Source organism: Copadichromis virginalis, linkage group LG11 (genome assembly GCF_057382275.1).
Source record: "Copadichromis virginalis isolate Kocher_CV1m ecotype Utaka linkage group LG11, C_Virginalis_male_GT1.1, whole genome shotgun sequence".
Classification (NCBI taxonomy): Eukaryota; Metazoa; Chordata; class Actinopteri; order Cichliformes; family Cichlidae; genus Copadichromis; species Copadichromis virginalis.
The window spans coordinates 19,063,745-19,091,414 of record NC_140628.1 but is presented as its reverse complement, the minus strand read 5'-3'; the positions used below and the strand labels follow the sequence as shown (position 1 = coordinate 19,091,414).

Here is a 27,670-nt window from a genome sequence, read left to right as displayed (position 1 = left end):
TTTAGAGCATTGCGCGGTTTGTCCCTCGTCGGCTGCTGTAAGCCGTCCAGGAAGTCAGGCTATTGCTGTATTGATTTCATTCATTCAATACATTTGTGCATGTAGTGTGAATATTACAACATTTGGTAATAAGTTCATTCATTCAGAATGCGTAGGAGAGCTGAAGCTCCGTCATCAGGCAATGAACCTGCCGTTGCTAATAATAAGGTAACGTAACGATAGCAAGCTGTTTGTGGCTACAGGTGACAGTTCTGCTGGCGAGTATTAGCTGACTGAGTCTACAAGCTAACGTGTCACTTTGTTTTCGGTTAGGTAGATGTCTGCTGGTGATATTTATATTTATTTGCTCTTACAGTGGTTTGGAGCATGAACCAGTTTCTGTCAGCTTTCCATTATTTTGTCCAAAGAGAAGAGGAGCCAAACCCCTTAAACAAAACTGCACTATTTACAGCTTTGTTTGTTTGTTTACGGCTTACTTACGGGTTATCTAATGAATATTTTACTTTCAAACGAATCATTGGCAAGCGATCCTCAAAAAAAGAGAAAAGGAAAATAAAAAAGAATGAATAAACGATCTAAGCAGTAACACTTTTGGGCCTGACTCTACGACTGAGGTTAATAAAATCCAACCTCCACACTTTTGAAACATTTCAGTGTTTAATTATAAATCGAGATGTAGAAGTGAGTGTGCAGTCAACGTTACATTTTCTTTTTTGCATAAATGAGGTTCCGGATCAAAGACGGCCCAGCCAAGCTGAAGTCAAAGGCAGTGTGTCTTACAGCTCCGTGCTCGTCAACATTGGGAAGTGTTTGCTTGTGATCATCCTCGTCCCTCCGTTCCTCAACTACGCCTCCCTTCAGAGAGAAGCACAGATGCTCTTGCCTAAAGGTTCACTCATCTTGAAGTCGTTGTTGCCAACATCAATTTTATGTTTTTCTGCAAAATGTAATGTCATTACTTATTAATTGCGTAATTTAAACAGTTATGAAGTTCTCAAAGCTGAATGAGAAGCACTCAGCGAAGCCTAATCTTTGATTCAGTTTTTTCCCCATGTCTTACATCCAGATGGCCAGATTGTTGATGTTGGTTTGGGTCAAAAGATGCATCTTTTGTGTAAAGGACGAGGAAAACCAGTTGGTAATAAGCTGCCTGTATTTTGTTTTCAATTAGTTTTTTCTGGCACATGGCTCTGTTTTTTAGCTAAGCTCTGCCTGATCAGTCTGTTTTCCTGTAGTTATACTGGATGCACCAACTGGAATGTCCTCAGATGTTTGGTTTCACGTTCAAGAGAATGTTGCATCGCTGACAAAGGTGGGGGTTTGACTCACTCACATTACAGAATTAAATGGGTGTCGTTCTGAATGATACTGTGAAATGTTATAGCATTTTATTAATATGACTGAATTTAATATCTCTAAATATCTGAATTAAATAGATCTAGATTAGTCATTTTTGCCATATGCTGTACATTGAGAGTCAGTCAGTCAGCAGTCACACTGGCTTTCCCTCTGACCACCATGGTGAACTTCCCCCAGAATCTGCGACTACAAATGTGGCTGTGTTTTTGTTGTTTGGGTCGTGCTGGGACAGCCCTTGCAGTATCTCTGCCAGCCTCTGTCAGCCTGGTCTTTCTGCCGGCAGAAAGTCCAGGCTGACAGCCTGCCCCATGTTGTTTGTCTGAAATGTGACCCAGATGAAGTCATAGCCATGTTGCGGAAGGGCCTGACACATAAAGTGAAAAAAGACTGCATAAGCAACAACAAGAAAAACAAACATACAGAGCAATGTTTACGCTTGTATCTGGATCTTTTTAGGGCTACTCAGCCATCATGCATTTTTAAAGCGCTTGAACGCAATAAGGCAGGTCTGGACTGTTCTGTAAGGTGAGCTTGGTGTGACTGAAAAAAAAATCTTCTCGCTGTCCTTGTTTGTCACGCTGCTCAGGTGTGTACATACGACAGAATGGGCCTGGGCTTCAGCAAGCGGCTGATGCAGAATGAAACCACGGGAACAGAGAAGGTTTGGGACATGTCAACGACTGGACGGTGAGCGTGCTGTTTTATGAGACCGTCACTCTGAGCGGTTGTAACTATAGACGGCATGTAGAAGACAGACATACGCAATACAGAAATGCACTAAACCTGCACTATTTGTAGTAGGTGATGGGAGAGACAACTCTGGTTGTGAAACACATCAGGTAATATAGAAGTTTATGAGAACGTGCTCCACCTCTCACTTGAATTATTACATCACGAAACATTTTCCTGATCAGTTTGAGGTCACAACCTCTAGTCTCAAGTCATATTTAATATAGCAGGATGTTGATTGTTGATTATTATCCCATTTAGAGTAAAATACATGATAAAGCTTGGCTTGCTTTATTGCTTACCTAGTGGCTTGTTTTCCCCCTGTTTTTCAGTTAGGGCCAGCAATCTGTTTAATAATAAATAAATAAATAAAAAAGATAAAATAGCCAAAATGCCATATTTAAGCCTTTAAAACAATAGTCTACAAATCAGTGGGTGACCTCATCGTAGCTGCAAGATTCTTGTATATGCAGTCTATATTTGTGACATTTAAAATGTGTGTTAATGCCTGCTGCTGTGCAATAATTTTACACTTTAAAACTGCGTCACAGTTAGGATTTGTCTTTTTAAATTCTTGTAATTTTCTTTCTAAATGAATGAGTCTGCTGTTTTTCACTTGCGGGGCCTCCTGTCTCATATATAGGCTGTTGTTGTATTTGTAAACTCAATTTGTATAACTTTAAAAGATGAATTTTCTGTAATACTGATTGCAGGAGGCCAGCATCTGTGTGGAACATACCTGGTTTAATGGCACCTTTTCAGTTTCTATGGCGACCTCGTGTAATGTTTGTATCGGTGTCAGGTCATTGTTTCTCAGCGGCGCACGACGGAAAGTGATATGGGATTTTGAATGCCCGTTTTATTATAAACCCACGGTTGATATCTTCTCTTCTTGCTAAAATGCTAAAGGAGTTATTTAAAACCTTTTCGCACTACTCTGCTCTACATCACACGCGTTGGACGAGGTGCTCAGTAGAAGAAAACGTACCTGTTTTGATGATATGATGAGGCTCGTGACTGATCTCAGTCAGAGTGAAAGCAGAGACAGCGGCAGCTTTTCTAGCACGCTAACCTCCCATCAGTTTCCCATTATACAAGAGTGTTACCCACAATGAGTAAACAAACAGAAGAAGCTGCTGGCCACTCAGCTTGACAAGCTCTAGCTACTGGGAGCTATGGGAGAGAGACAAGCGAGGCAAGCGCGCTTCCAGCAACAATAGCAGACTGTGGCAAGGAGCGTTATGACACAACACTGTCTGAGATGAAAGGAGAGCGGTTGCTTTCACTTTGGTATGTTTTTATTTATGTCTATTTTTTAGGTTTGAATAAGCAAGCACTGCTGACTTTGTTGACCCAGCGGACCGGTTAGCACTGTCGCCTCAGTCCTGGTTTTAAATCTTCCCCGGGGCTTTTCTGTGTGGCGTTGTCATGTTCTCTTCTCATGTCTGTGTGGGCACTGCAGCTTCCTCCCTCAGTCAACATTTTATGACGAAAAAAACCTGTCATCATCAACAACCATGCCATGCTGAAAATCACCTTTCTTCCCTATTATGAATCTCAAATTGAACTTAAATTTTAATAATCTTCTTCGTCTGTAATAATCACGATTCATCCGACTTCTTTGGAACTGTGATCTACAAGATGTTGAATCATGGGGTTTACTTTTTCATTGGACTGCACAGTTGTCCTGTGTATACTTTCTTTTTCACATGATTATCTACTGAGTAAATCAAAGAAAACAGAAAGACAGAAAATGGGGAATATTCTACTTTTCTATCTATTAAAAAACTGAGAGAAAACCCTTTAAAGGTTTCTTGGCAACAGGCAATGTCAGGCATTAATTTTAACCACTGAGCAAAAACGGGCCTTCTTTTGTCTCTTGCAGTGAAGGAGAACAATCCTTATAAAGCATTTTGTTTGTTTGGTATGGTTTTACCTTTTTAGACAACAATTTATGCAACCACTCTCCAGAACATTTAACTCTTTGTTTCCAAAAAGAAACATTTTGCTTCCTTGATGTGACACAAAGCAAAGACCCCAGAACAATAACATCGCAGATTTCACTCGGTGCGTTTGCCATAGCAGAGTAAATATTCACAGGGAATCAGTATTACTTTGATAAAGTAGCTGTTTGGGACTTCTCATTAATGTTCTAGCCGGAGACTGATGTGTGCACATCCTGCTGAACACACTCCAGGCCTCCCCTGCGTCACGCAGCCACAGGATTGGGCTCTAATCATCCTCTCTCTGACATCGTAATGCGTTTGTCGAGCCTTAAATCTGCCTAAGGAATGAGCAGCCGTGATTTGCCGACGGTCAGCAGTCTAGTTTAGTTTGGCGTCCAGCCCGGGGGAAGTGGTCGGCTGCCTGTTTGAGGTGCAAGCAATCAATTTCCCGGGATTCAATATCTGAAGAGGTGTGATGACTCCCTAACCTTAACCCTGTGAGTCTTGTGAAATCTCTTCGTTTCAGGGTGACACCTTGGGTTTGATTTATTAGCACAACAAACCCGGGACGAGCAGATGGCTCTCGCTGCGCCTCATGTAATGATGATGCTCCCCCTGATGATTTAAGTTTGCTGGTGATTGTTTTTCCTGCGGTGTTTTGCAGTGGAAGCGAGCCAGCAGTCCCCCTCCGTTATGCTGTCATTTGGGTTTTTCAGCAGTGCTGTTTATTTTGGTGCCAGATCTGGAAAATTAGACATCAGAAAACTAAAGATACTGCTGATTTGATTTTTTTTTAAAAACTGTTTACATTCTTTATTTAGATTATTTTTGCCTCTTAATATAATAATAATGGAAGCAGATTAGAAATTAATGACATTACTGCAGTGCCACCTAGCTAAACAGATATGGTGGCCCAGTTTGCGGTGCATCCTGGTTGTGTGCAGAAGCTCACGAGTGTTGCTGTCTTCCAGGATGGTGGATGATCTGCACCGGCTTCTGGGGGCTGCTGGGATAGTCGGGCCCTTTATCCTGGTGGGCTCTGAGCTTGGCGCACTCAACAGCAGATTCTACACCCACATTCATGATGTGTAAGTACTGCAGACCAAAACTGAGGATTTTGGATGAGGATTGGCATCTAATCCTCCACCCACACCACTCAGTGTTTTCTCAGAGTTACATCAGTTTGGTCAGATTAAACACAGTGATGCCAGTATTACATTATGGAGAAGCGGGATGGTCTGTTTAAAAACTTTAGATTTAGTTTGTTGTTTTTTGGATGAAATCATCTGTAAGTACAACATGAATTCTCTGCTGAAGGAATGCATTTTATACATGCAGTCATGCAATTGGTGCAGAAGAAAGTACCTGATTGTGTTTGGTACCAATTTTCTACAGAGTTTACTTTGCAAAATGAATTGGGAACCAAAATCGTATTTCACTATTGATCGGTCTGTTTGGAAGCTATTTGTCGAAAGGAATATTCAGACTTTATTTCACTTTGATTTGGCCACAAACTGAAGTGATTTCCACATCTCCTCCATAAGTGGGAGAGCGTAGACCTGAATGCATTGAACAGGCTATAGTGACAGCAGCACTCCTTTATATGAGTGTGCACAGCTAACATGAAGAAATCCTGGCTATGTTGAACTTGCTTCATAACATAAGAAAGCGGCATTAATAGCAAATTTCAACAGTCTGCGGATCAAAATCATCTTCTTGTGCATCTCCAGGCCACTTTCACCACAGCTGCTGTTTTAGATGAAGAAGCGTGATAACTAAAAACGTAAAAACCCTCAGAAAGCCAGAGTTGTCAGTTGTGTATATTGGTACACGAATTTAATTGAACTGTGCTCTTAAAAATCTTTAAAGGAAACCTGATTATGGACACGTGTAGGTAACTTTCTTAACATTAGCATCAGTAGTTTAAATGTGATGTAAAACACTTTCTGCCATGGTTCTTTACTGATGGTTGGAATGGTTTTGGTCCCAATCTGTGAAGATGATTGAACATGATGAATGTAGATGATAGCAGAGGTGGGCGAGGGGAGAGGAGGGTAAAAATTGGTGTTGTTGTAAAAGCCTCCGCTTTCTGTCATCAGCTGTTAGTTTGATCCACAAAATTGCCTCTATCATTTTATGATAAAATCTCTTCTAACAGCAATTTCAAAGATGAATATATACAGTCAAATCTTTTAAGTAAGACTGCATGCCTGAAAATTTCAGGGTTGTGAAGAACCAGCTCTCATCATCAGCCATTATCACTTTTTGCGTGACATTTGGAGATATCGAACAAATTTAAATTAAATTTGCAGTTCTAAAGGAAGCTGGATGTTTGCTTTAAGCCCACGTTTAAGGTCCGTGGTGAAATTGCAGGGTAGGCCTCAAAGTGAAAATGGTTCGAAAGGGGCTTCTAGGGAGCAGCTCCTTTGGAAAGTGCCCGGACGCGTGGCAGAAGATGTCCTTGAGGGGGATATCGGCCAAATTTAAATGACTTATTTTGGGGAATTTTAGCGGCTGATTAAATCACACCTTCTGTAGCTTTTTGTCCTGGGACACAAAATAAAAACTTGGAAAATGTATAACTTTAATCTGTATCTTGCAAGTCCCTCAACTTTGTCCATGCTATATGTTAGAGACGACTGTATACTGTGGATTAAGACATATTACACCACCAGCCTACTGTGTGAGTAACTGACTTAAAGTACAGCGCTGGTGGTAATGAATGTCATGCTAAAGATAAGACAAAAATAAAATGTGTGTTACTATTTAAGAGTCCTTCATGTCCTCAGCAAAATTTAAAGAAAGCTCATTTTAAAATTGGTTGATAGACATTTAGGAGTTCTTGACCTCGCATGTTAAAATATATCCCAGTATACGGTCCCATCATCTCACATGACTCACCCTTTTCAGAGACAACGAGGTGATTAACGTGACAAGCAGCCCGTACCAGGGATGAAAGATTTAGGATTCAATCAGGCACAATGTTGTTGCTGTTAAGGGAGAAAATTAAGAAGTGGTGAGTGGATGACACCTTTCCAAATGGAAATATTACCTCGGGATCTGGTGTATGCGTGTGGTCATCTGTCTGTGGGGACAAATCTCCAGGAAGACAAATGAGATGGCGCCATCCATCTCAAGCTCATTACTTCCCAGGCCAGGAGGGTAAAGTGGACAAGAGTAGTCAATGAGTCGTTCTTCATCCGACTGTGTGTGTGTGTCCTCTTGTTGTCCTCAGGCAAGTGTCAGACCTGGTGCTGATTGATCCCATCCCAGAGGACATTTTTGAAGAGGACAAGTGGAAGGAGTACTGGTGAGTTTGTAGTGGAAGGCTTCAGAGGACTGAGTCGGAAGAAGAAAAAAAAGTAAAGATGCAAAGGAGAGAGAGAGAAGATGGAAACATGTCGAAGAAGCAAAAACTGGGAAGGGATGTAGAGTGGGAAAGAAGATTGAGAAAAGAGGAGCGTGGAAAAGGGAGCGAGAAGGATGATAACAGCTCTGAGGGGCAGAGAGGAGGCAGATAAAAAAGCGAGAGGCAGGGAAGAGGTGAAAAAAAGGGAACTGTATCAAGAAAAAAGAGGATTAGCATGAGGGGAAGGGAGGCAGAGGCGCTAGCGAGTCAAACTCTTCCCTTACTGGCATTTATGGCAAGAACAGTTGATTATTTTTAATGGGTGGGGCTCATTAGCATGATTAATTGGAGGCCACAGAAACTCATTAGCTGATTGCACTCACTTGAGCAGGGAACAGATGAGGGGGAAGCCGGGGTTGTGGTGGTGGTCGGAACTGAGTGACAGACAGTGGAATAGCTCTGCTTTAATCCTCCGAGCGATATATGTCAAGTCAGTGTCACAGCATATATCTCATTATGCATTAATTATCATACGCGAGGTGTTAAGTGGGGGGTTGGTTGTTATTAATGATAAGCAAGAGTTCAGAGCAGGACTGTTGGTACCAGGTATGCAGTGCTAACTGTGTTTGTTTACAAGTACGGAGCATGGAGTGAAGCTATTAAAAGGTATTTCTCTGCTGAAGAGATTAGAATTAATCAGATGTACAGTTTTGCCACTGGGATGGCTACGTGATAAACAAACCTCTAGAGTGCAGTTTTAGTGTATTTGTTGTCACCAGGTACAAAACAGAATTTCATGCTCAAAACCTGAGAGACATTATTGTTTCATTGGTAAATGATTTGAAATGTATTTATATTTATGTGCATTTTGTTTTCTTTACGTGGTCTTGAACAATAGTTCTTCAGACTTTCTGAAGGTCTCTGAGATTTTCTTTAGACGTTGGCTGCTTTTTCACTCACTCACAGTCCAACCCTTAAATCCGACCATTTCAGTCAGAGTCAAATATTAAATATATTTAAAAAATATTTTTTTGTTTGTTAAGCTACTTCAGATGGACCAATGGGTCATTCAAGCATAATTGAATGGTTCTAACTAAAGGAGTGAACCAGCGTGGTGTGTCCACATAATAGACAACACAGAACCCAACAGCCTATACACCAGCTTGTTGTAAAACGCATCATTTTTTTGCATTTCGAACATTTTTGAACAACATTAAGACTGTCTGTTTGCAATCAGTGATTCCCAAAGAACTATTCGCTGAAAACTCAGCTTATCTTTCCATGGTGTGCAGTGTGTCCTTAAAATAATGAGGAAACTGGACAAGTATAGGACAAAAGAAATGTCGGGCCATCTGCAGAACCTAAATGTTGTGTACTTAAGAAATAGAAGAAAATACAGCAAAGACATGACACAGCCCTTGAGATATTCATCTGGATGTTCAGTTGATCTTTCTATTGTTTACTGAAGCTTCATCAGAAATGGTCTCAGTGGCTGTCAGGAAGCTATTCTTCAAATCAAATCATCAAATCAAAATTTATTTATATAGCACATATTAAAACAACAGTGTTGACCATAGTGCTTCACAGTCAGTAAAAACACGAGACAATTAAAACAAACAATAAAACAGGACAACAAACAATAGGTAACAACACAATAAGCTAAAACAGCCAACTAGTTAGAATCAAAGGCCAAAGTAAAAAGATAAGTTTTAAGACGTGATTTAAAAGACTGGATAGACTCGGCAGTACGAATATGTACAGGGAGGTTATTCCAGAGTCTGGGTGCCACGGTTGCAAAGGCCCGGTCTCCTCTCGACTTCATTCGAGACCTAGGTTGCATTCTTAAGGAAGTGAAACAAGGAAAAAAGGCCTCATTACTAAACTGGACTGAAAGTCAGTAAGAAAAAGTCTGATGGAGCGATGAAAAGATTTGACAGTTGCCAAAATTGAATTATGAGTGTAAAAAGTTCCCAGCAGAGCGTTGAGCTGTGTGAGGTGATCAGATGTGGATGATTGGTGTACACTGAAGCTTGATTAAAGAAGTCCATGATTTTTTACGAGTACTGTGGTAGAGTTGCTTTGGTATAAATTGTTTCCACCATAATTTTATACTTTAGACACGCTTTCATTAACATAACTGAATAGAAATGAGCTTTATAAAAATAACATTTTTTTTATTTATTTATTTTTTTCACCAGAGTTGATTAGTTAAATCTTAATTAAATTCTGGCCTTATTAGAAATCAAACTCGCTTGTAATTATTCACAGTTATCCAAAAGTAATTCTAGATTTATGCCCCAATAAAATTAATTTGTATCGTACAAAAATAATCATTTTGAGGGACTACATTGGTTTAGCATAAAATAAACTAGCCTGAGACTGAGCTTTGGAGAACCACAAGTTACCATTAAAGGTTTTAAATTGGCAAATAAACATGTTTATCACATCTTCGTTTCCTGTGCAAAAATTCTGCTCGTATATCTTTGTACAGATATAATTAATAAAGGATGCAAGGAGAGGCAAATCAGTTAGAACAGATGCAGACGTAAAGGACTGCGTATGGCATAAGAATGTAAATAACAGGATGGTAAAATCAGTGGTGAAAGGAAGGTTATTTAGTTGTTCCTAAGAAATGTTGCAACCACAGCTCTGTCTGCCAGTATTAGGCCACAGCCTGTATAAGGATGAGTGAAGGCAGATAAGAAATGGATCCCTGAAAATGGCCTAATTTGTACGGGACTCAAAGTGGAGCAGCACCATTTATCAGGGGTATGTGTTCAATTATCCTCTGATTAATAGGCATTCATTTCACTGGGTACATGACACGGCAGCAACGATCCAATTACTCTATGGCTGATTTCATTTATATATTGCTTCTCCAAAGACTTACATTTAGTCAGTTTAAAAAAACAGCTCCATCATCTGCGCTTTGATTTCCATGGATGACTATGTAGGAATGAGGGAAACTGCACGAAGACCCAAAGCATGTTCAGCACCAGTCCGCTCACGCCAGCGTCACCACACCACTGACATTCTTGCGTTACTTCATCATTTTCCTTGTTTTACCTTGTTTGTTTCACAAACTTGCATGTCTTCTCTGTCTTCGATGTAGATTTATTAGCTGTATGACGTCTTATATTATTTGGTGGACATGATAAGTAATGCAGGAGGGAGCAGGACTGCACCTGAGCAGGATTGTGGGGAGACCGTATCAGCTTTGCTCTGGGACTGGAGGATTTACACATCAAAGACCAGCTCATTAACAGAGGCTCTCTCCCAAAATTAGTTCTGTTACATCCTACAAAATGAATCGGCCCCATCTCCTGAGAATGCCATGTGTGTGTGTTCGTGCGCGTGTAGGCGTTTGCTTTTGCACACTTGTTGTAAAGGGTCAGCTTTCTTACTTGGGATTTTGGGCTGCAGACATCGCAGCATGTGTCGCTTTGCTTGCGAGCATAGATAATACCGCCTGATGAAAAATCAAGCAGAGGGTCTATCATTGAGATTAGGAGAAGCCTCGGCGTACGTCTGGACAAATTGCATTCGGCACAAAAGCCGGCCACGGGTCGGGGTCACTCGGCACCGTCCGTTTTTGTTTCACCAGTGTGAGCAGAGAATCATTTTCGTCTTTCCACTTGAAAAAGGAGCCTTATTTCTTTAATTTAAACCAGGGGTGGCCAACTCCAGGCCTCGAGAGCCGGTGTCCTTTAGGTTTTAGATGTGTCCTTGATCCAACACAGCTGATTCAAATGGCTAAATGATCCCCTCAACATGTCTTGAAGTTCTCCAGAAGCCTGGTAATGAACTAATCATTTGATTCAGGTGTGTTGACCCAGGGTGAGATCAAAAACCTGCAGGATGCCGGCTCTCGAGGCCTGGAGTTGGCCACCCCTGATTTAAACCAATCTCTCAGTATCTGTTTGTGTGAGCATGTTAATAGATTGGAGTGTGAAATGCATTTCTGAGGCTTTGGTCTTGCTTTATCTGGACTTTGAATATAAAGGCTTTTTTTCATAGACTGAAAAAAAATCAGATAATCTTTTATTTTTTATTTAATCCATAACAGCAGCATTACATGACTGATTGGTCTGAATACTGAACGTTTACTGACAGTGATGTGATCCCATGTAGTGATCTCCATGACATAATCATGCCCATTTTTAATCCAGTGCTGTGTCAGGGCATTAAGATCATGGGCACTCAGTATTCATTTTTCAGCCTTGAGATTTCTCCAGATTTTCTGAATCTTTTGATGATATTATATCCTGTCAATGAAGCGATATTCAAAGAAAACCGTTCTGAAATTGTTCCACAATTTTAGAGATATGCTTTTTTGCAGTTAATGAAACTGACCTCTCTAAGATGTTCTTTTGCTACCCAGTCGTGTGACTGACATGTTGCCAATTAAAGTAATTAGTTGCGAGATGTTTTCTTTTAGTACAACTTACTTTTCCAGCCATTTGTTGCTGCCGTCCTAATTTTTTCAGATGTGTTACTGCCATCTAATTCCAAATGAGTCAGTATTTTTTCAATATACCTTCTCTATATTTATTCCAATCCTCTCTGTATATACCAAATCCCTGTAATCTTACCTCGATATCAACTACTGGTGTATTTATAGGTAAATAATACGTTAAGCATTTTCAGATCGCACAGCACTTAATTCTTGCAGCTTATTTTGAAGGCTACAAATATTCAGATGAGCAATTTTTAAACTTTTCTTTTAAAGATGTCTAATAGCTTATAGTTTAATTCCACTGGCATCCTGATTTTAATATTATTACATTAAGATGAGCCACCAAAGTTTCTCTTACAAAGAGCCAAGCGTAGCCGCTTACAGCATAACTGCCCTTTGCTCTAGCGTCGAGTTCAAGTTCAAACTTCCTGTGGCCGTTTCAGCAACACGGTTTATAAGAATTTGTCCTTCATGTGCTCACACACACCACAAGACACATCCAACAAAACACAACAAGGCAGGTAAAAGTTCAAATCTTTTCTTTCTCAGTCATTCATAAACAGTAGTGTGTTCCCATTTTTTTTCATGATGACTTCCTGATCCTTGATCTACAGGAATTCACTAAGATGCTTCGAGCTCTTATCTACGTCTCTTAACTTTCCCCAGTCTATGACTTTGTTCAGTTTGAACTTGATTGGCATCCGTTTTTAGCCTGGTGATTAGTAGTTCACTCTGAGCAATCTCAGGTTATTCCATCAATCATGTCATTCCTTTTGCTTTGTTTTTTTTTCAGCTTAATCCAAACACTCGACTAGGAAATTGGTTCTTTTGTTTTATGAATCAAGTATTGTATCTGTAAAGAATCTAAATGGTGATTCTTCTCTTTTTAACTCCTCATACATTTTCTTGCTGAGCAAGCATTTCTTTGAGAAAGACCGAATGTACAAACTCTGCCTCGGTTACAGTCCTCTCGTTCGTCCATGTTGTCTGTTTTTTCTCATTTCCTCTCTTTCTCTCGCTCTGTAATGATGGATGAAAACTGTGCTGACAGTCAGACTGCCCTGACTCTCTAGATGGCCATTTAATGATCAGAGATTCCAGCTGGAATGAGACAGATTGGTTGGTGTTAAGTACCAAAACAATTACACTAACAATGCTGCATTTAAAGCAAGAGTTTTGCTGTGGTTTTACACACTCCTGTCTTCTGCAGCCAGGCGTGCACACGTGTGATATAAAACTAATTTAAGCCATTGGGAATATATTTGCTCAGAGAGCAGAAACGGAGGGGAGTGGTCTTGTCTAATGGGATGGTCCTTCTAATGAATGCTGATTGACTGACAGACGCTCCGTTTTAATGTACTATTACTGTGTTTAGTGTAACTCAGTCCTCAGAGGAGCACTGCTTGAACATCTCTTTATCCCTTTCCTCTCAATCTCAGGTCTTTTAAGTGTTTCTAATTATTAGGTGTGTTTTTAGTTTTTGGTGTTTGAATCTATTATCATGTTTAGAACAGAAGAATTCCATCTGAGACCGTCCCAACAAGTTTATGTGCGCGTGCTGTATAAATCCAGCATATTTTCAGTGCATTCTGTTGCTGTAAATTAGAATACATGATGCATGTAAAGAGGAAGATGAAGGAGGTTGTTCTGTAGAGTGTCTCACTGTGGGCCTGACAGCTGTGGCAGTGGGCCTGGATCTAACCCTGAGTGAGTTAAGAGTCCCAAAGTGAAAATGACACTTTGTGCACCATTCATCATCCCGCTGCTCATTAATATTCTCCACAAAGCACGGACACAGACAGACTCCGAGTCATGATAACACAAACATTTATGCATGCACGTACTCTATATTTGCACATCACACGCTGCTGGCCGCACAGCGTGCCGCGTTGTGCAGCAGTTAGACACGTTTCGCAGCTCACCTGGAGCCTGCTCTGCATGACGGGCAGCGTATGACTGTCGTTTTGATTGACGACCCTTCGGCCGCTCACAGCTGCTGCTGGCGTGATTTATAAGCCAGACAGGTTCAGTCCAAGTGTTTCCATCCCGTCCACCCTGTACTTCGTTAGTGGATAAATTTACAGGCGTAACAGAATTTTCTCTCCTCCCCCCTACTTCTGTATGGTCCCTTCCCTTATTGTGATATTTAAACCTTCCAATTATACTCAGATTGCTACAGCAGTAATTTAATACTTTAAGTGGCGTTATGTAATCTCTGAGCTCTCTTGCTCCCTGTCTCCTTTATCCTTCGTTGGTAAACAGCAGCAGCAGTGACGACATGCCCACTTGCCCCCTCAGAGCCCATTCGCTTTCAGCGTCAGTTTGCGTTCAATAACTCACTGGAGAACAGCCCTGCTCTAAAACCTCCTCGGGGATCCTCTGCTGAGATTGGCAGCAACCACCCAGCCCCGGGCTGCTGTATGGTGGGAGCAAGGGAAGGGAGTAGAGACTATATTTAATATGAGGAAATATGTCTTGGGGTATGTTTTGTGACATGATAATAAGGCTAGTCAAGTTACACAACACAGTTTCTTCACATATACAGCATGGGTTCTCATCCATTGCTTCATAAGTGTGTCATTCATTATGAATCACACTGTGGTTCTGAAATGGCTCCCACTGTGGCAAGAGCTTCCTGCTGTCTTTCCCTGACTCAGCTGTTCACTGAATCCCCGATGAGTCAGGAATGCCAGTTAATTGTAATTAGAACCACTGTAAGCGTAACTATTGCTGTTATGCTGCGCTAATGAAACAGGGCTGTCCCGGCCCCTGTGTATTTACCCCAGTGTAACCTATAGTATTGATGCAGGGAGGAGGCAGGGAACTGACCGTGGTGCAACACTGGCACCTTGTGGTTGTGCTCAGTATTACATGTCTGTGTTTAACTTTTCCTTTTAATTTAGACAATTATTCCAAGTTATTATGCTCTTATTTCCTGTTTGGAAGGATTCTTAACACTTAAGAAAATGTTTTGCTTGCGAGGTTTCAAAGTGCGTCTCGTACAAATGATGGGTTGGTAATCAAGTGAGATGAACTGGCTTCCAGAGCTGGAAGGAAATCATGGATATTGAGGACTGATTGAAGACAGTGTTTTTATTATTGTTATATGTTATTCATTAGAAAAGGTGAAACGTTCAAAATGAAAAGTAGGATGTCACAGAACCTGGCAACCATCTTGGTAATGCCCCTGGGCACTTATTTGTATAGTTATTGAATCCAGTATTTAAATGAACGTTTTGAATTTTAGAGCTTAATGGCACTGGAAATAAACAACAATAACAACAAAGCTGCATGTATAGAATCACTAGCCAAATCTGATTTGGGGGGAAAAAAATCAAGATATAAAAAATATTTAAAAAAAACTCTACAAGTTGTTCTGAAAACAGAGTATGGACAGAATCAGCATCTCATACTCAGTTTTCCATTATGGATGCAGTAAGATGAGAATAACTGTAAGTGCTCTGACCTACACCTTTAAAACAATAATGAGTAAAAATATCTGCCAGCACATCGTTGAAAGTGTCGTGAATCTCTGCTGTTTGCCTGCATGCTCAGATTTTTCCCTGCGCTGTTGTTAATTGTCTCTTTGGGCTCAAAGAGCTCTCCCATACATTAGTGTTTGCTGAGTGCTGTCTCTCCCGCTCTAATGTCTCTGGAAAAACACACATTTAAGTGGAGCTAAGGGACTTTAATATGAAATTGGTTAGCAACAGAAAATCTAGCTGGAATTCTTTTACTTTGTCAGTGAACGTCTGCCGATCCTTATGTTGTATTTCCTACCTTCCTAAAGCTAGTGTACTCTCTTTTAACGTGTAGTATGTCCAGAGAGTATTCATAGCACTTCACTTGTTTAACATTTAGTCATGTTACAGCCTTATTCCAACATAGATCTAATTTTCTTTTCACTTTAAAATTCTGCACACGAGACCTCGTAACACAAACTGGAAAGGTTTGGTTGAAGTTCTTGCAAATGTTTTCAAAATATAAAACAGTACATCAGTATCAATAACCTTTGTTCAGTACTTTGTTGCAGCAATTACAGCCTCAGGTCTTTCTAAATATGATGCTACGAGCTCTGCTCACCTATTTTTATTTATTTTTTTGGCAGTTTCTCTTATTCTTCTTTGCAGACTCTCTCATCAGCCTGGATGGGGGAGTGTCAGTGCACAACTATTTTGAGATCTCTCCAGAGTTTTTCAATCAGGTTTAAGTCTGGGCTCTGGCTGGGCCACTTAAGGACATTCACAGAGAGGTCACTTCTTTGTTATGTTGGCTGCATGTTTAGGGTTGGTGTCCTGTTAGAACCTTTGCCCCAGTCTGAGATCCAGAGTTATCATCAAGGTTGTCTTTGTACATCATCTTTCCCTCAACCCTGACTAGCTCCATGATGCTGCCACCATCACACTTTACTGTAAGGATGATGTTGGCCAGATGATAAGCAGCGCCTTGTTTCCACAAGACACGACGCTCATCATTCAGGTCAAAGTGTTCAATCTGTGTTTGATGAGACCAGAGAATTTTGTCATGGCATGGTGTGTGAATATTTATGTGCATGTCATATTTCTATTTTAAATCGTTAATACATTTCCAGCAAACTTTTTTCTCATTATGGGGCATTGTGTGTAGAATTTTCCAGTGAAAAATTATTTCAATCTATTATGGAAAAAGGTTGAACTAGTGAGGCAGTGTAAATACTGTCCAGGTTTGCTGTAAAAGATGATAAAACATTATAAGAATCAAACATAAAACCCGAATGTTGAATGTTAAAGGTAGAAATGTCCAGGTGTGATTCATTTCTATGTACTGAAGTATGTTGGAAACAGTTTGAATGTGAGTAGTGCTGCACAACACAAGGAGCATGCCTGTTTTATAAAGGTCGGGTTAAAATGTAAAGGTTACCTCACTCGTTTTTTAATGTGTCGCAAATACAACGTAAGAAGTGGCAAAATGTCACTGGGCTTCGGTCTTACTTTTTTTCTGTCCTTGAAGGAGTAGCACTTCCTGTACTGGCTCGTTTTTCATCAAATGTTAGATTTTCTATATTATTTCCATGTTTTAGTAAATTTTTTGGATGCATACAAAATATATACAAAAGGACAGTTTATTCAGGCTGGGCTGATTAATCTACACTGAAAGAGTCAGAGATAAAGGCCCCATCACGTCCACGTTTATACGCCTGCCTTTTTCTAATGGTCTCTACCATTTTTTTTTTTCTTAAGAAATCTTCCTTCGGCGTAATAGTTAGGTGAGCCCTCTGTAATAGTCCGTGTTTAAATGTTCTGTGCTCATTGTAATAGTTGGCAGAAGCTCGTGTAATAGTTCGTGTTTTGTGTGTGAGCAGGCTCTCAGGTAACAGAGGCCCTGCATATGAAATGAGATGGTAATGAGGAGGAGGAGGGGAGCCTTATCACTATTGGGCCAAATTCCGACAGTGAATTGCGCAGTTGTAACAAAAGTAACAGAGCGTCCATTCAGCCTGCACTAATCCAGATGGGAAAGTCAAACAGCAGAAAGTCCACGGCACAAACTCATTTCATCACTTTATTAATTTAGATATTGCCTCCTCGCTCCTGTGGGGAGAAGGGAGAAAAAAAAAAAAAAGAGCCCCTCTGAAATGACCAACATCGGTGAGGCGTTTTGCTCTACATGGTTCCCCCACTTCGTCTCCTCCCGTTATCTGTTTAATTCATCCCGCCAATCTTGGCTGTCTTTACCCACTAAATTTCCCTTTGACACGCATGCCTTGCTTCGCATAATCCTCACTCGGGGGCAGAATTAAAAATGGAAAAAAGAGGAGGGAATAGGACAGGTGGCTGGAGAATCCTTGAAATAATGTTCAATGCCAGACCCAGCAATGATTTGACCAGATTCGAATTGGAAGGCTGATAGGGAGATTTTTTTTCCACCCCCCCCCCCCCCCCACCCCCCCCACCCCCCTTTATTTTTGGAACCAAGGGGCAAGAAAAGGGTGACAGGTGGAAAATGTGCAGAGAATGAGAAGTCCCTTAAGAGCCAGGTCGAAGAGTCAGTTCTAAATTGTGGTGCCAGAATGACTTCAGGGGAAAACTGTGGAAAGGGAGATGAAAATGTCAAAATGTCACTCTCCGGAGGTCTGATTTGAAAAGTTTTCTCTGTCTACTGAAGACTGAGAATTAGAGCAGTAGTTTCTTTTCTCCCTCTGTCTGTATCCATTATTGACCTGAAGGGCGCGTTTCTTCCACCATGAATATGGCAGATGTGTTATCTTTACACAGCTGCTGGTGGCAGCTGATCGTGCTTTCTCTGCTGTTATTTATCAGCTTTGTCTGACCAATCAGCGGTGATGTGCTTTGCTGGAGCAGAGCTCGATATGCCAAGCTACAGTTCTTTGGGTACCGCATATCAACAACAGGTCAGATGGGTTCGTTTACACATGAAAGGTGCATGTTTGTGTTGGTGATATGATGTGAGCAGGATAATGGAAGGGAAACCTACATGTTGTGAAGTGCAGTTTCTTTGAAGCAATGCTGCCTTGTGCTATTATAATTCAAGTATTGGTAAGTTTGTGGAAAAGAGCTGATGACATTTTTGATTTATCTGAGGTCAAAAATGTCAAGAGTCTAAAGCCATTCTAGTGGCTTTGTTAGGTTGTGTAAGAGTGTGTGTGTATGTAGGGGGGTAACACTACACGATGTTTGGAACTTTAGGTCAGGGGTTCGACTTCCAGCTGTCACAGGCCAAGAGGCAATGTACACCCTGGGCAGGTAACCCGTCTGTCACAGGGCTAACACAGAGAGACGGTCAACCATTCACACTCACATTCACACCTGCGGCCACCAATTAAGCCACTAACTGATTGTCTTTGGACTGTGGGAGGAAGCTAGAGCACGTGGAGAGAACCCATGCAAACACAAGGACACACGGAATGGCTCCACCCAGCTGGTGGATTAGAACCTTCTTGCTTTACATGCACACTGAAATGATGACTTCATCACCTTGATGCTCCAAAGTCTTTCTAAGTGCAGAATCGGACCGTGAGCGGTCACAGACCCTCAACTTCGAAGCAAGTGTTTCAGATGCAGCAAGACAGCAAATTCATTGGATGTGATGACAGTAATTTTCTTGCTTCAGCCTTCAGTGTACTGCAGCATAAAAGAAAACGACCCTTCTCCTTAAATATTTGTACAATAATACTCAATAGACATTTTCCTGATCAGATTATGGTCTCTCTTGCTAGTTTAAACTCTTACTAAATACAAGATGATGTTAATTTTATACAGGTAAAGCAGGGTTATACTTTACGGCCCTGCTATCTTGTGATTTACAAGTTGTTGCTGTATTGTAGTGACTTGTTGTTGTTTTCATATCTGATCCTGGTTTACAAGCCAAAATTGCAATAGCCAAAGGACTCAAAGAATCCAATTGGTCACCCTGCAGTGGCTGGGAAGCATATAACCACACATTAAGTGCTGGCCAAATTAGAATTTCAGATGAAATTCAAATTGTAGTTCTTTTGTAGCCATAGGGAGCTAAATTCACATGCATTTGACCTAATGAATGAGATTTGTGCATTTTCTGCCAATCTAAGAATGCCTTTTTTCAGTGATTGGTCTACTTTGCTCCAGCCTATTTTGAGGACCAGAAAACACATGAAATATATGATAGTCATACATTCTTGAATACCTGGATTTGCCCTTTTGTTTGTTTTTTTTATTCTTTGTTTTAATAATTTAATATTTTGCAGTTGAAAAATTAACAATTTCTGTTATTTTTTTAAATCCCCAAACCAATTATTCCATTTGTAAAATGATCAATACTTAAGTGTTTAACCGTTCCTTAGCTGGGTGTAACACAGGGGCTGAAAATGTATAGAACCTGTTCACAGTTGTTTCAGATGTTGGAACAGATAGGGCTATAACAGTGCTGAAATCGGATCCAGATCAGACTGAAACAGGTAGGAGTGTCTCTCCGTGCAGGGGTACAGATCTGCAGTGTGCGTGCTCTATGTAGGGGCAGGGTGCGGGGCACGGCAATAGCGGCAGCAGTGGCGAGTGGCACTATTGATTGGGCTCTGCAGGCTGAAACCAGTCAATTCAGAGCACCAGTGAGCCGAAACCGATTGGGGCTCCTGAGTTACAAAATCCTGCAGCTCTACTTCTCTCACCTGCTAAAAAAGAAAAAAAAAAACGGTATTTCTCATTCCCCAGGCAAATGTTTTCAAAGACAAATTTTAAGATTCATGGTTGAAAAAGACTTGAGGAAAAGCAAATAGTATGTGTGACATCGCTGGAGTTGTTACGTGTGGCCTTTCTCAATCATGGCACCAGCCTTAGCGTGCTGCTTCACGGTTTAAGACCATCTCACTCATTTACAGCTGTGAAGATTAGGTCTCTGAGGATGACCGCTCATTTAAAGTGTGACTGTTGTAAATTGTTAATTACATTTATTCACAAACATGATTCAGTTTTCTTATCTTACCTGTGTTATAGTTCAGAGCATGTAGCTTATAGCTTGTTTTATTGACAGAGTGCCTTAACTGCAACTGTAAGAACTTTTGAATCATTTTTCGTTTTGCTCTTTTGTCCTTTTCCCAGAAGAAAAAACACAGAACAAAGAAAAAAGCCAACTTAAACAGAACACAACACAGAATTTCAAATTGTACATATCTCTTTAACATTGTTTCTAACATGAGAAAGCGGTTGCTTTATGTGATAATCTGCGATGAACTGACATTACTACAACAAGCTAGCTAACTAATGTCATGTAGCATTTAGCAAATACGCGAGCTAAATATTCCCAATTGGATATTAAATCTGGGTTCATGAGGAGGACAGAAACATGACACTATTTTAACGGTTACTGTCACGCTGTTACCACAGGACTTTAAAAAGACGTAGCTGTTCTCCTGCTCAAGGTCTTGTCATTTTTTTCAGGTATGGTAAGGTGGTGCCTTCATTCCAAGCCAAGCAGTTTTCAGCGGCCACGGGGCTGAGCCGCATGCTGATCATACTGGGGGCCATTGAACCGACTGTGAAAGGCGAGAATGTCTCAGAAGAGGTCATTCAGCGACAGGTCAGGCTGACACACTATACAGTGTACATGCGTCTACAGTGAAGCACGTCCTCAACATTAAAACACTGAAATCTTGTGTGAATGTGACACAGCGAGTCCGGTGTGACTTTAAAGGGATTTGGGAGTATGTAACTAATGGTCAGGGTACAGAAGTACTATCATAACATGCCATCTTTGTAGGCTGAATACAGTTTTCCCCCTCCTCCTTTTTCATCTATAGCACGTGTTCTTTTAACTGAATTAAAATCAGCAGTAAAAATTGATATCTTTCAGGCATTCAAATCTTTTCCCTCTCACCTTTTCCCGTGCAGCCACAGGATGGCGCTAATGCGAGAACAATCGCGTCTCCTCCTCAGCAGAGATGCGAGTGGGTGATGATAGCAGGAGCGTTTGTCTTCATAATGTCAGAGACTGTGAATTTGGCATGATATGACACGAGACATTTTAAATAAACCAAAATTGAACCCGTCTCCTGGAGCTCATGCGTGATATCCTGCATCTCGTGATGCCTGCTATATTGTAAAACCTGGCCTTTTAACAGGTCATACGGTGAGTGAGGAAGACGCTGTTAATAAAAGCTACAAGCGTCTTTTGCTGTGTATTGCAGATGAGTTTTTTTCCCCTATAGAGGAGGGAGGAGGGGTTATTTTGCATTCATCCATACTCAGATTTGTCTGTGAATCACACATACAGCTGTGGCACTTCTGCCTGTCATGAAGTCCTGTAGTCATTTCCACGTCCTATTGAAAAACATCAGAGGCTCGGGGGTAGTAATGGATTTCGATGATGAACAACAACAAGCCAGTATCTTTAAAAGCACGGAGAAATGCTCTCTACACACTGATGCCTGTATTAGCAGAAAAACAAAGGCCGTGACAGTCATGTCAGGGACATTAGAGACAGACTATTAGAGAGAAGTTAATTCCTGCTTCCTTCTTTTTTTTTTTTTTTAAACCCTTTAATGAACTTTGAGTGACATTTTTCTAACATCTGCTCACTCGTCTCCTGCAGTTGTCTGTGCGATGCAGTGACGTATGCTAGGGGATGAATGAGAACAGTTCGTTAAGACGCCTTGTTCTCTGCTGCCAGCCACCCACGATTTGATGGCAGCAGTGATGAGGGACCTATTTCAGCTTTTCAAGTGTTACAGTTGTTGCCAAGGAGATAAGGACATCATTGTGCTTGAATTCTCCAAGGACAGAAAAAGGTTTTTTAGACGGGCTAGTGAAGGTTATAATGTACACACAGAGACTCACACACACATACACACCGGACTCAATATAGCATGCATTCCATTTCTCAAGGGCATGTACATGTAACCGCTGCTTAATTGAACTGGACCCGAATTGTTTGCCGCAGTGATGAAAGCACCAAAGGGTGTCTGGTTTCATTGCGTGCAGGTGACAGATGAAGTTAAAGGCGAGTTCTGCTCAATTTTGCAAATTCCCGTGAATTCTGAAGCGCGGTGAACTTTTTTCAGCCTGAGAACAAGAGACAGATTTCAGAAGTGTTATCAGTTTGTTCCTTCTCTGAGCTGCTCTGCTGAATGAGATGGACACTGCCTTCACTGCATTCAGATCGGCTTACTATAGAAAACGTTATTACTACTTTTCCCATCTTTTACAAATTATTCTGCTAATATAATTTTTCTGTGGCGGAAAGAAAGAAGTTGGGGGCGTTTTTGTTCTCACTGAAAGACATTGCATTGTGCATGGAGCTGTTTGTCCAAGGATCTTGGGTTTTTAGACAAACATAAAAGGTTTGTATGAGTTGATATGGGATTAGAGGCATGTGAAGACGGGTAAAAAAGGTGACTGTGGAATAAGGTTATTCACATGCCCCCAAAATTGACTTGTTAATTCTTTAATTGGGATTGCTCAATTACCCATCAGCGGGTATGGGTACCTGCACATTTATTTATTTATTTATTTTTTACTTTTACTGTGCAAAAGTTATTCTAAAGACTCTTCAGAATTTTTTTCCATCATGCAACTCCAATCAATCTAGGGCTGCATGATTTTGCATAAAATGAGAATCACGATTTTTTGGCTTAGAATTGAGATCACGATTCTCTTTTCCAGTATAAATATTTATTGCACTTATTAACTGCACATCAACTTCGTAACAGTTGAAACTGAACATAAAAACAATAAACAAACATAAAAACAACAAATGCCTCACGTTTTGTTGTTGCCGCAAAATGTTGTACTGCTTGAAATTCCGTCTCCACCGTTGCTCGACACTGCGTGTATAGAGCAATACAAAAATAGTTGCGGGACGGCACTGTGTAGCGTTTGTCTAGGGTGTTGATCATTTTCCTAAATCCCTCGTTTTGCACAGTGTTGATGGGAGCCATATCTTTGGTCAGGTGATAAGTGATAGCCTCCGTAATTTCTTTGAGTTCGACGTGTATAGGGAAGCGCTGTATAAGGTTCCCGTTATTGGTGTTTGGGTGGTTGACCGGGACGGATTTTCTCCTGTCACTTTCTCGTCATCCCTGACGTGCTCTCCGCTGTTTTTTCCCTGCTAATTTTAGCATCACACGGCACAGCTTCTGTGTCACGTGGTATAAGGCTCCGCCCTTGTCATTTGTTGAGCAGGAAGAGTGAGCGCTTGTTTTCATGCAGAGTACGTCCCGGATCAAAGTGCGGTACAATCGTCGTCGTCTTTTTTTTTCTTTTTCTTTTTTTTAAATCGTTGTCATTTGGAAATGAGATCGCACATAAGTATGAATCGAGATCGCGATTTTCTAACGATTAATCGTGCAGCCCTAAATCAATCCCATCATATTCATCAACTAGCACCACAAAGACTCCAAACATTGATTCAGAAAGAACACAGGAAGAATAGGGAGTCCTGCAACTGATGTGAAAAATTATGTGAAAGGCAAAACACAGGCAGGAAGTTTGGTTTAGTTTTTATCTGTAAAGTGCACTTTGTATGAAGTGAAGTGTACAGTATTTTTACAAACATTAGTTCGCACATTAGTGACATGAGTTCTCGAAAGGATATTTACTTTTAGTGTCTTATAATTTGCACAGAACTTTTTATGTATAAATAATTTTTTTTAATGCGATTCATCACAACAAACTAGGTCTTCTGTTAATCTCACGTTTCTTCATTTAAGGTCTGTCCGATTCATACACTCAACAAAAATATAAACGCAACACCTTTGTTACTGCTCCCATTCCCCATGGGATGGACGTAGAGACCTAAAATTCATTCCAGATACACAATATAACCATCCCTCCCAAACAGTGGTCACAAATCAGTCCAAATGTGTGGTAGTGGGCACATCTGCTATATTGAGATAATCCATCCCACCTCACAGGTGTGCCACATCAGGATGCTGATCTGACATCATGAGTAGTGCACAGGTGTACCTCAGACTGCCCACAACAAAAGGCCACCCTGGAATGTGCAGTTTTGTCTCACAGCAAAATGCCACAGATGCCACAAGCAATGAGGGAGCGTGCAATTGGCATGCTGACAGCAGGAATGTCAACCAGATCTGTCGCCCGTGCATTGAATGTTCATTTCTCAACCATAAGCCGTCTCCACAGGCGTTTCAGAGAATATGGCAGCACATCCAACCGGCCTCACAACCGCAGACCTCGTGTAACCACACCAGCCCAGGACCTCCACATCCAGCAGGTTCACCTCCAAGATCGTCTGAGACCAGCCACCCAGACAGCTGCTGGAACAATTGGTTTGCACAACCAAACAATTTCTGCACAAACTGTCAGAAACCGTCTCAGGGACGCTCAACTGCATGCCCGTCGTCCTCATCGGGGTCTTGACCTGACTCCAGCTCGTCGCCGTAACAGACTTGTGTGGGCAAATGCTCACATTCGATGGCGTCTGGCACGTTGGAGAGGTGTGCGCTTCACGGATGAATCATGGTTCACATTGTTCAGGGCAGATGGCAGCTGAGAATGTCCCAGTTCTTGCATGGCCAGCATACTCACCGGACATGTCACCCATTGAGCATGTTCGGGATGTGCTTGACCGGCGTATACGACAGCGTGTACCAGTTCCCACGAATATCCAACAACCTCGCACAGCCATTGAAGTGGAGTGGACCAACATTCCACAGGCCACAATTGACAATCTGATAGACTCCATGCGACGATGTGTTGCACTGCATGAGGCAAATGGTGGTCACACCAGATACTGACCGGTTCTGGGTCCCCAGACCCCCAATAGCGCAAAAAACTGCACATTCCAGGGTGGCCTTTTGTTGTGGGCAGTCTGAGGTACACCTGTGCACTACTCATGATGTCAGATCAGCATCCTGATGTGGCACACCTGTGAGGTGGGATGGATTATCTCAATATAGCAGATGTGCCCACTACCACACATTTGGACTGATTTGTGACCACTGTTTGGGAGGGATGGTTATATTGTGTATCTGGAATGAATTTTAGGTCTCTACGTCCATCCCATGGGGAATGGGAGCAGTAACAAAGGTGTTGCGTTTATATTTTTGTTGAGTGTAGATGCACCCTCTATAGGAGCTTTCAGCAGTGGTATTTAACCACACAAGCCACACATTGCTGCACATCAGTGAGCCTCGGTTGATTGAGACCATGCTGCCGGTTTCACAGGTTGTCCTTCTTTGGGCAACTTTTGGCAGGGAAACTGGAACAACATGGCGACAATTGCAGATGTTATCACCCAGTTTCTTTGCCATCACAAGTTGGCCAATGTCAGAGTTGATCAGATACTTGTGCTGCCCATTTTTATTGCGTGCCTGAGAGGAAATCAACGGTCTGTTCAGATCTGTGTTTGGCTGGAGTAACTAAATGCTTTCAGTCTCAAACGGGGAGAGAATGTTTCACCTGTGCAGTTTTGATGAGGTTAACAAGGATATGGTGGATGTTTGCACGCATCTACCTGAATGGTTAGTTTAGTTTTTGTTAAATAGTGACCATCAGCGACCGTGTTTTTTGTTTGTGTTCTCTTTTGTACGGTGGCCCTGAGAGGTCAAACGCTCCAACTTAAGAAAACACCAGCAAAGAGAAAAATGCTGCAAAAGCTCACAAAACACAACTGAAGTTTTTGGGGAGATGATAACGTGACGAAAGTGCAGAACCGAAAAGTTAACAGTAAACAGCGAAGATGTATCCACAATATGTTAGGAAAACGTGATTTTAAAACTCCCATTGCCCTTTTCTCCCTCACAACATCGATGAACTCTCTGAACTTTTAAGCGTGCCTCAGTGCAAACCTTCACTTTATTCCTTCTCTGTTTTTTTTCCATTTCCACTGTGTTTGTGTGTGTGTTTTATGTGCTTTGGCAGCGTTTTTCTATTTGTTGGTGTTTTCTTAAGTTGGAGTCCATTTGACCTCTCAGGGCTGCCGTACATTTCTGATAACTGTGGAAATTCTTTGTTTTTGTTAGCCTGTATTGATCTTTCATGGGTTTTTTTTCTGTTCCTACAGAAATACCTACAAAGTAACCCTGCGCACCAAAGTGCTGCTGTCGATGAGCATTACTTTCTGAATGAAAGTGCAGCTCAAGTAAGGTATGGTAAAGATATGTAGACGCTCTCCCCCCCCAGATTTTTCTGGATGGTTTTGCACATTTGCATGTGGAATTCAAAGTGAACTTCAAAAATATTAAACAAAATTATTATTCTGTTTTTTTTTTCTTTTTTTCTTTTAAAGGGACATAACAAAGTTTAAGCCCCTCTCCAGCAGGACATCAGTGAGCGTGCTCACGGGGGACTCCTTTGACATGCAAATGCCAGAACACCTAAACCGAGTGAGTGCCTTTACTGTAACTGCACAACTTCATGCTGCATCATTAGGTCTGGTACAGTGACTGAACAATGCTCTAATAACATGGTAAATCATATTCCCCATGCACCAGATGGTAGCGAAGCTTCAAAAGAGGTTTCTGGAGGATTCCTACCCGTCGGCCAATCACATTCACATAAAAGGAGCAGACCGGCGAATGATCTACAAGAAGCCATCTGCCATCAGCCAGCACCTGAGGAAGCTAGTCAACCAACGACAAGCCAAGCAGCAGAGCGAGTGACCCGTGTCCAAAATGTAACTACACCCCAGACATGAATGGAGTAATAAGACAATCAAGTTACTTTTTTTTTTTTTTTAAACATTTCTTTGCAGCAATCTGGAACGATTGTCTACACGTCTGCTAAGGTTCATCAAGCAGTCAATTTCAGAACACACTTTTTTGCAGAGCTCTGCTTCATTGGAAGCTTTTTAATTGAAGATAACTGGAGGGTATTCAATGTGATGAAGTATTTCCTGTCTTAGATTCATCTTATCTTTCAAGTTGTTATTTCAGGCTCTTCACCTGATTGGCCAGTACCAAAAAAATTAATACATTATTCCTTATCAATGCAAAGGCCACACACACGTCACCGCTCAACCGGATACCTTTTTTTTTTAATCTCACTTGGTTCTGTCTTAATATTCTGCCATGTTATAGCCACAAGGGAAGATACATGGAGTCCTCTTGCGCTGCTGCATCACTTCATTTTGTTACTCGCATATAGCTGACCTCCTGTTTTTTGGACTTTTTTTTTAAAACTGCAAATGTTTTTCAAAAATAAATCTTTATATATATATATATATAAGTGTTTGTTTGTTTGTTTGTTTGTTTGTTTGTTTGTATAACACTGCAGTGATCTTATTTTCTGGTATAGATTCATGTGAAAGAAACACCAGAAAGCACTGGTTTATCCTGAGGATTTAAGTTTAATTATGACACCACATCAAAATAAAAATTTCCAACAGATCTGGAATTTA

General features: G+C 41.1%; 1 protein-coding gene across 1 annotated transcript; it reads left to right on the top strand.

The window, feature by feature from the left end:
* LOC146698363 (uncharacterized) lies at positions 1–27,503 on the top strand. The gene is made up of 11 exons (XM_085473458.1): positions 1–207; positions 727–889; positions 1,067–1,138; positions 1,236–1,312; positions 1,946–2,046; positions 5,006–5,122; positions 7,270–7,344; positions 20,752–20,890; positions 26,336–26,418; positions 26,561–26,657; positions 26,766–27,503. The coding sequence occupies exons 1-11, from the start codon at positions 148–150 to the stop codon at positions 26,931–26,933; spliced, it is 1,152 nt and encodes a 383-aa protein (XP_085329584.1). The 5' UTR covers positions 1–147; the 3' UTR covers positions 26,934–27,503.
* The last annotated feature ends 167 nt before the right edge of the window (positions 27,504–27,670 follow it).

What these genes read in the sequence shown, in the direction of transcription:
- LOC146698363 (XM_085473458.1), top strand. Translation starts at nt 148, where the DNA reads ATGCGTAGGAGAGCTGAAGCTCCGTCATCAGGCAATGAACCTGCCGTT. An exon ending in AAGAGGTCATTCAGCGACAG is followed by an intron (nt 20,891 to 26,335) that starts GTCAGGCTGACA and finishes CTGTTCCTACAG; the next exon opens with AAATACCTACAAAGTAACCC. An exon ending in TGCCAGAACACCTAAACCGA is followed by an intron (nt 26,658 to 26,765) that starts GTGAGTGCCTTT and finishes CCCATGCACCAG; the next exon opens with ATGGTAGCGAAGCTTCAAAA.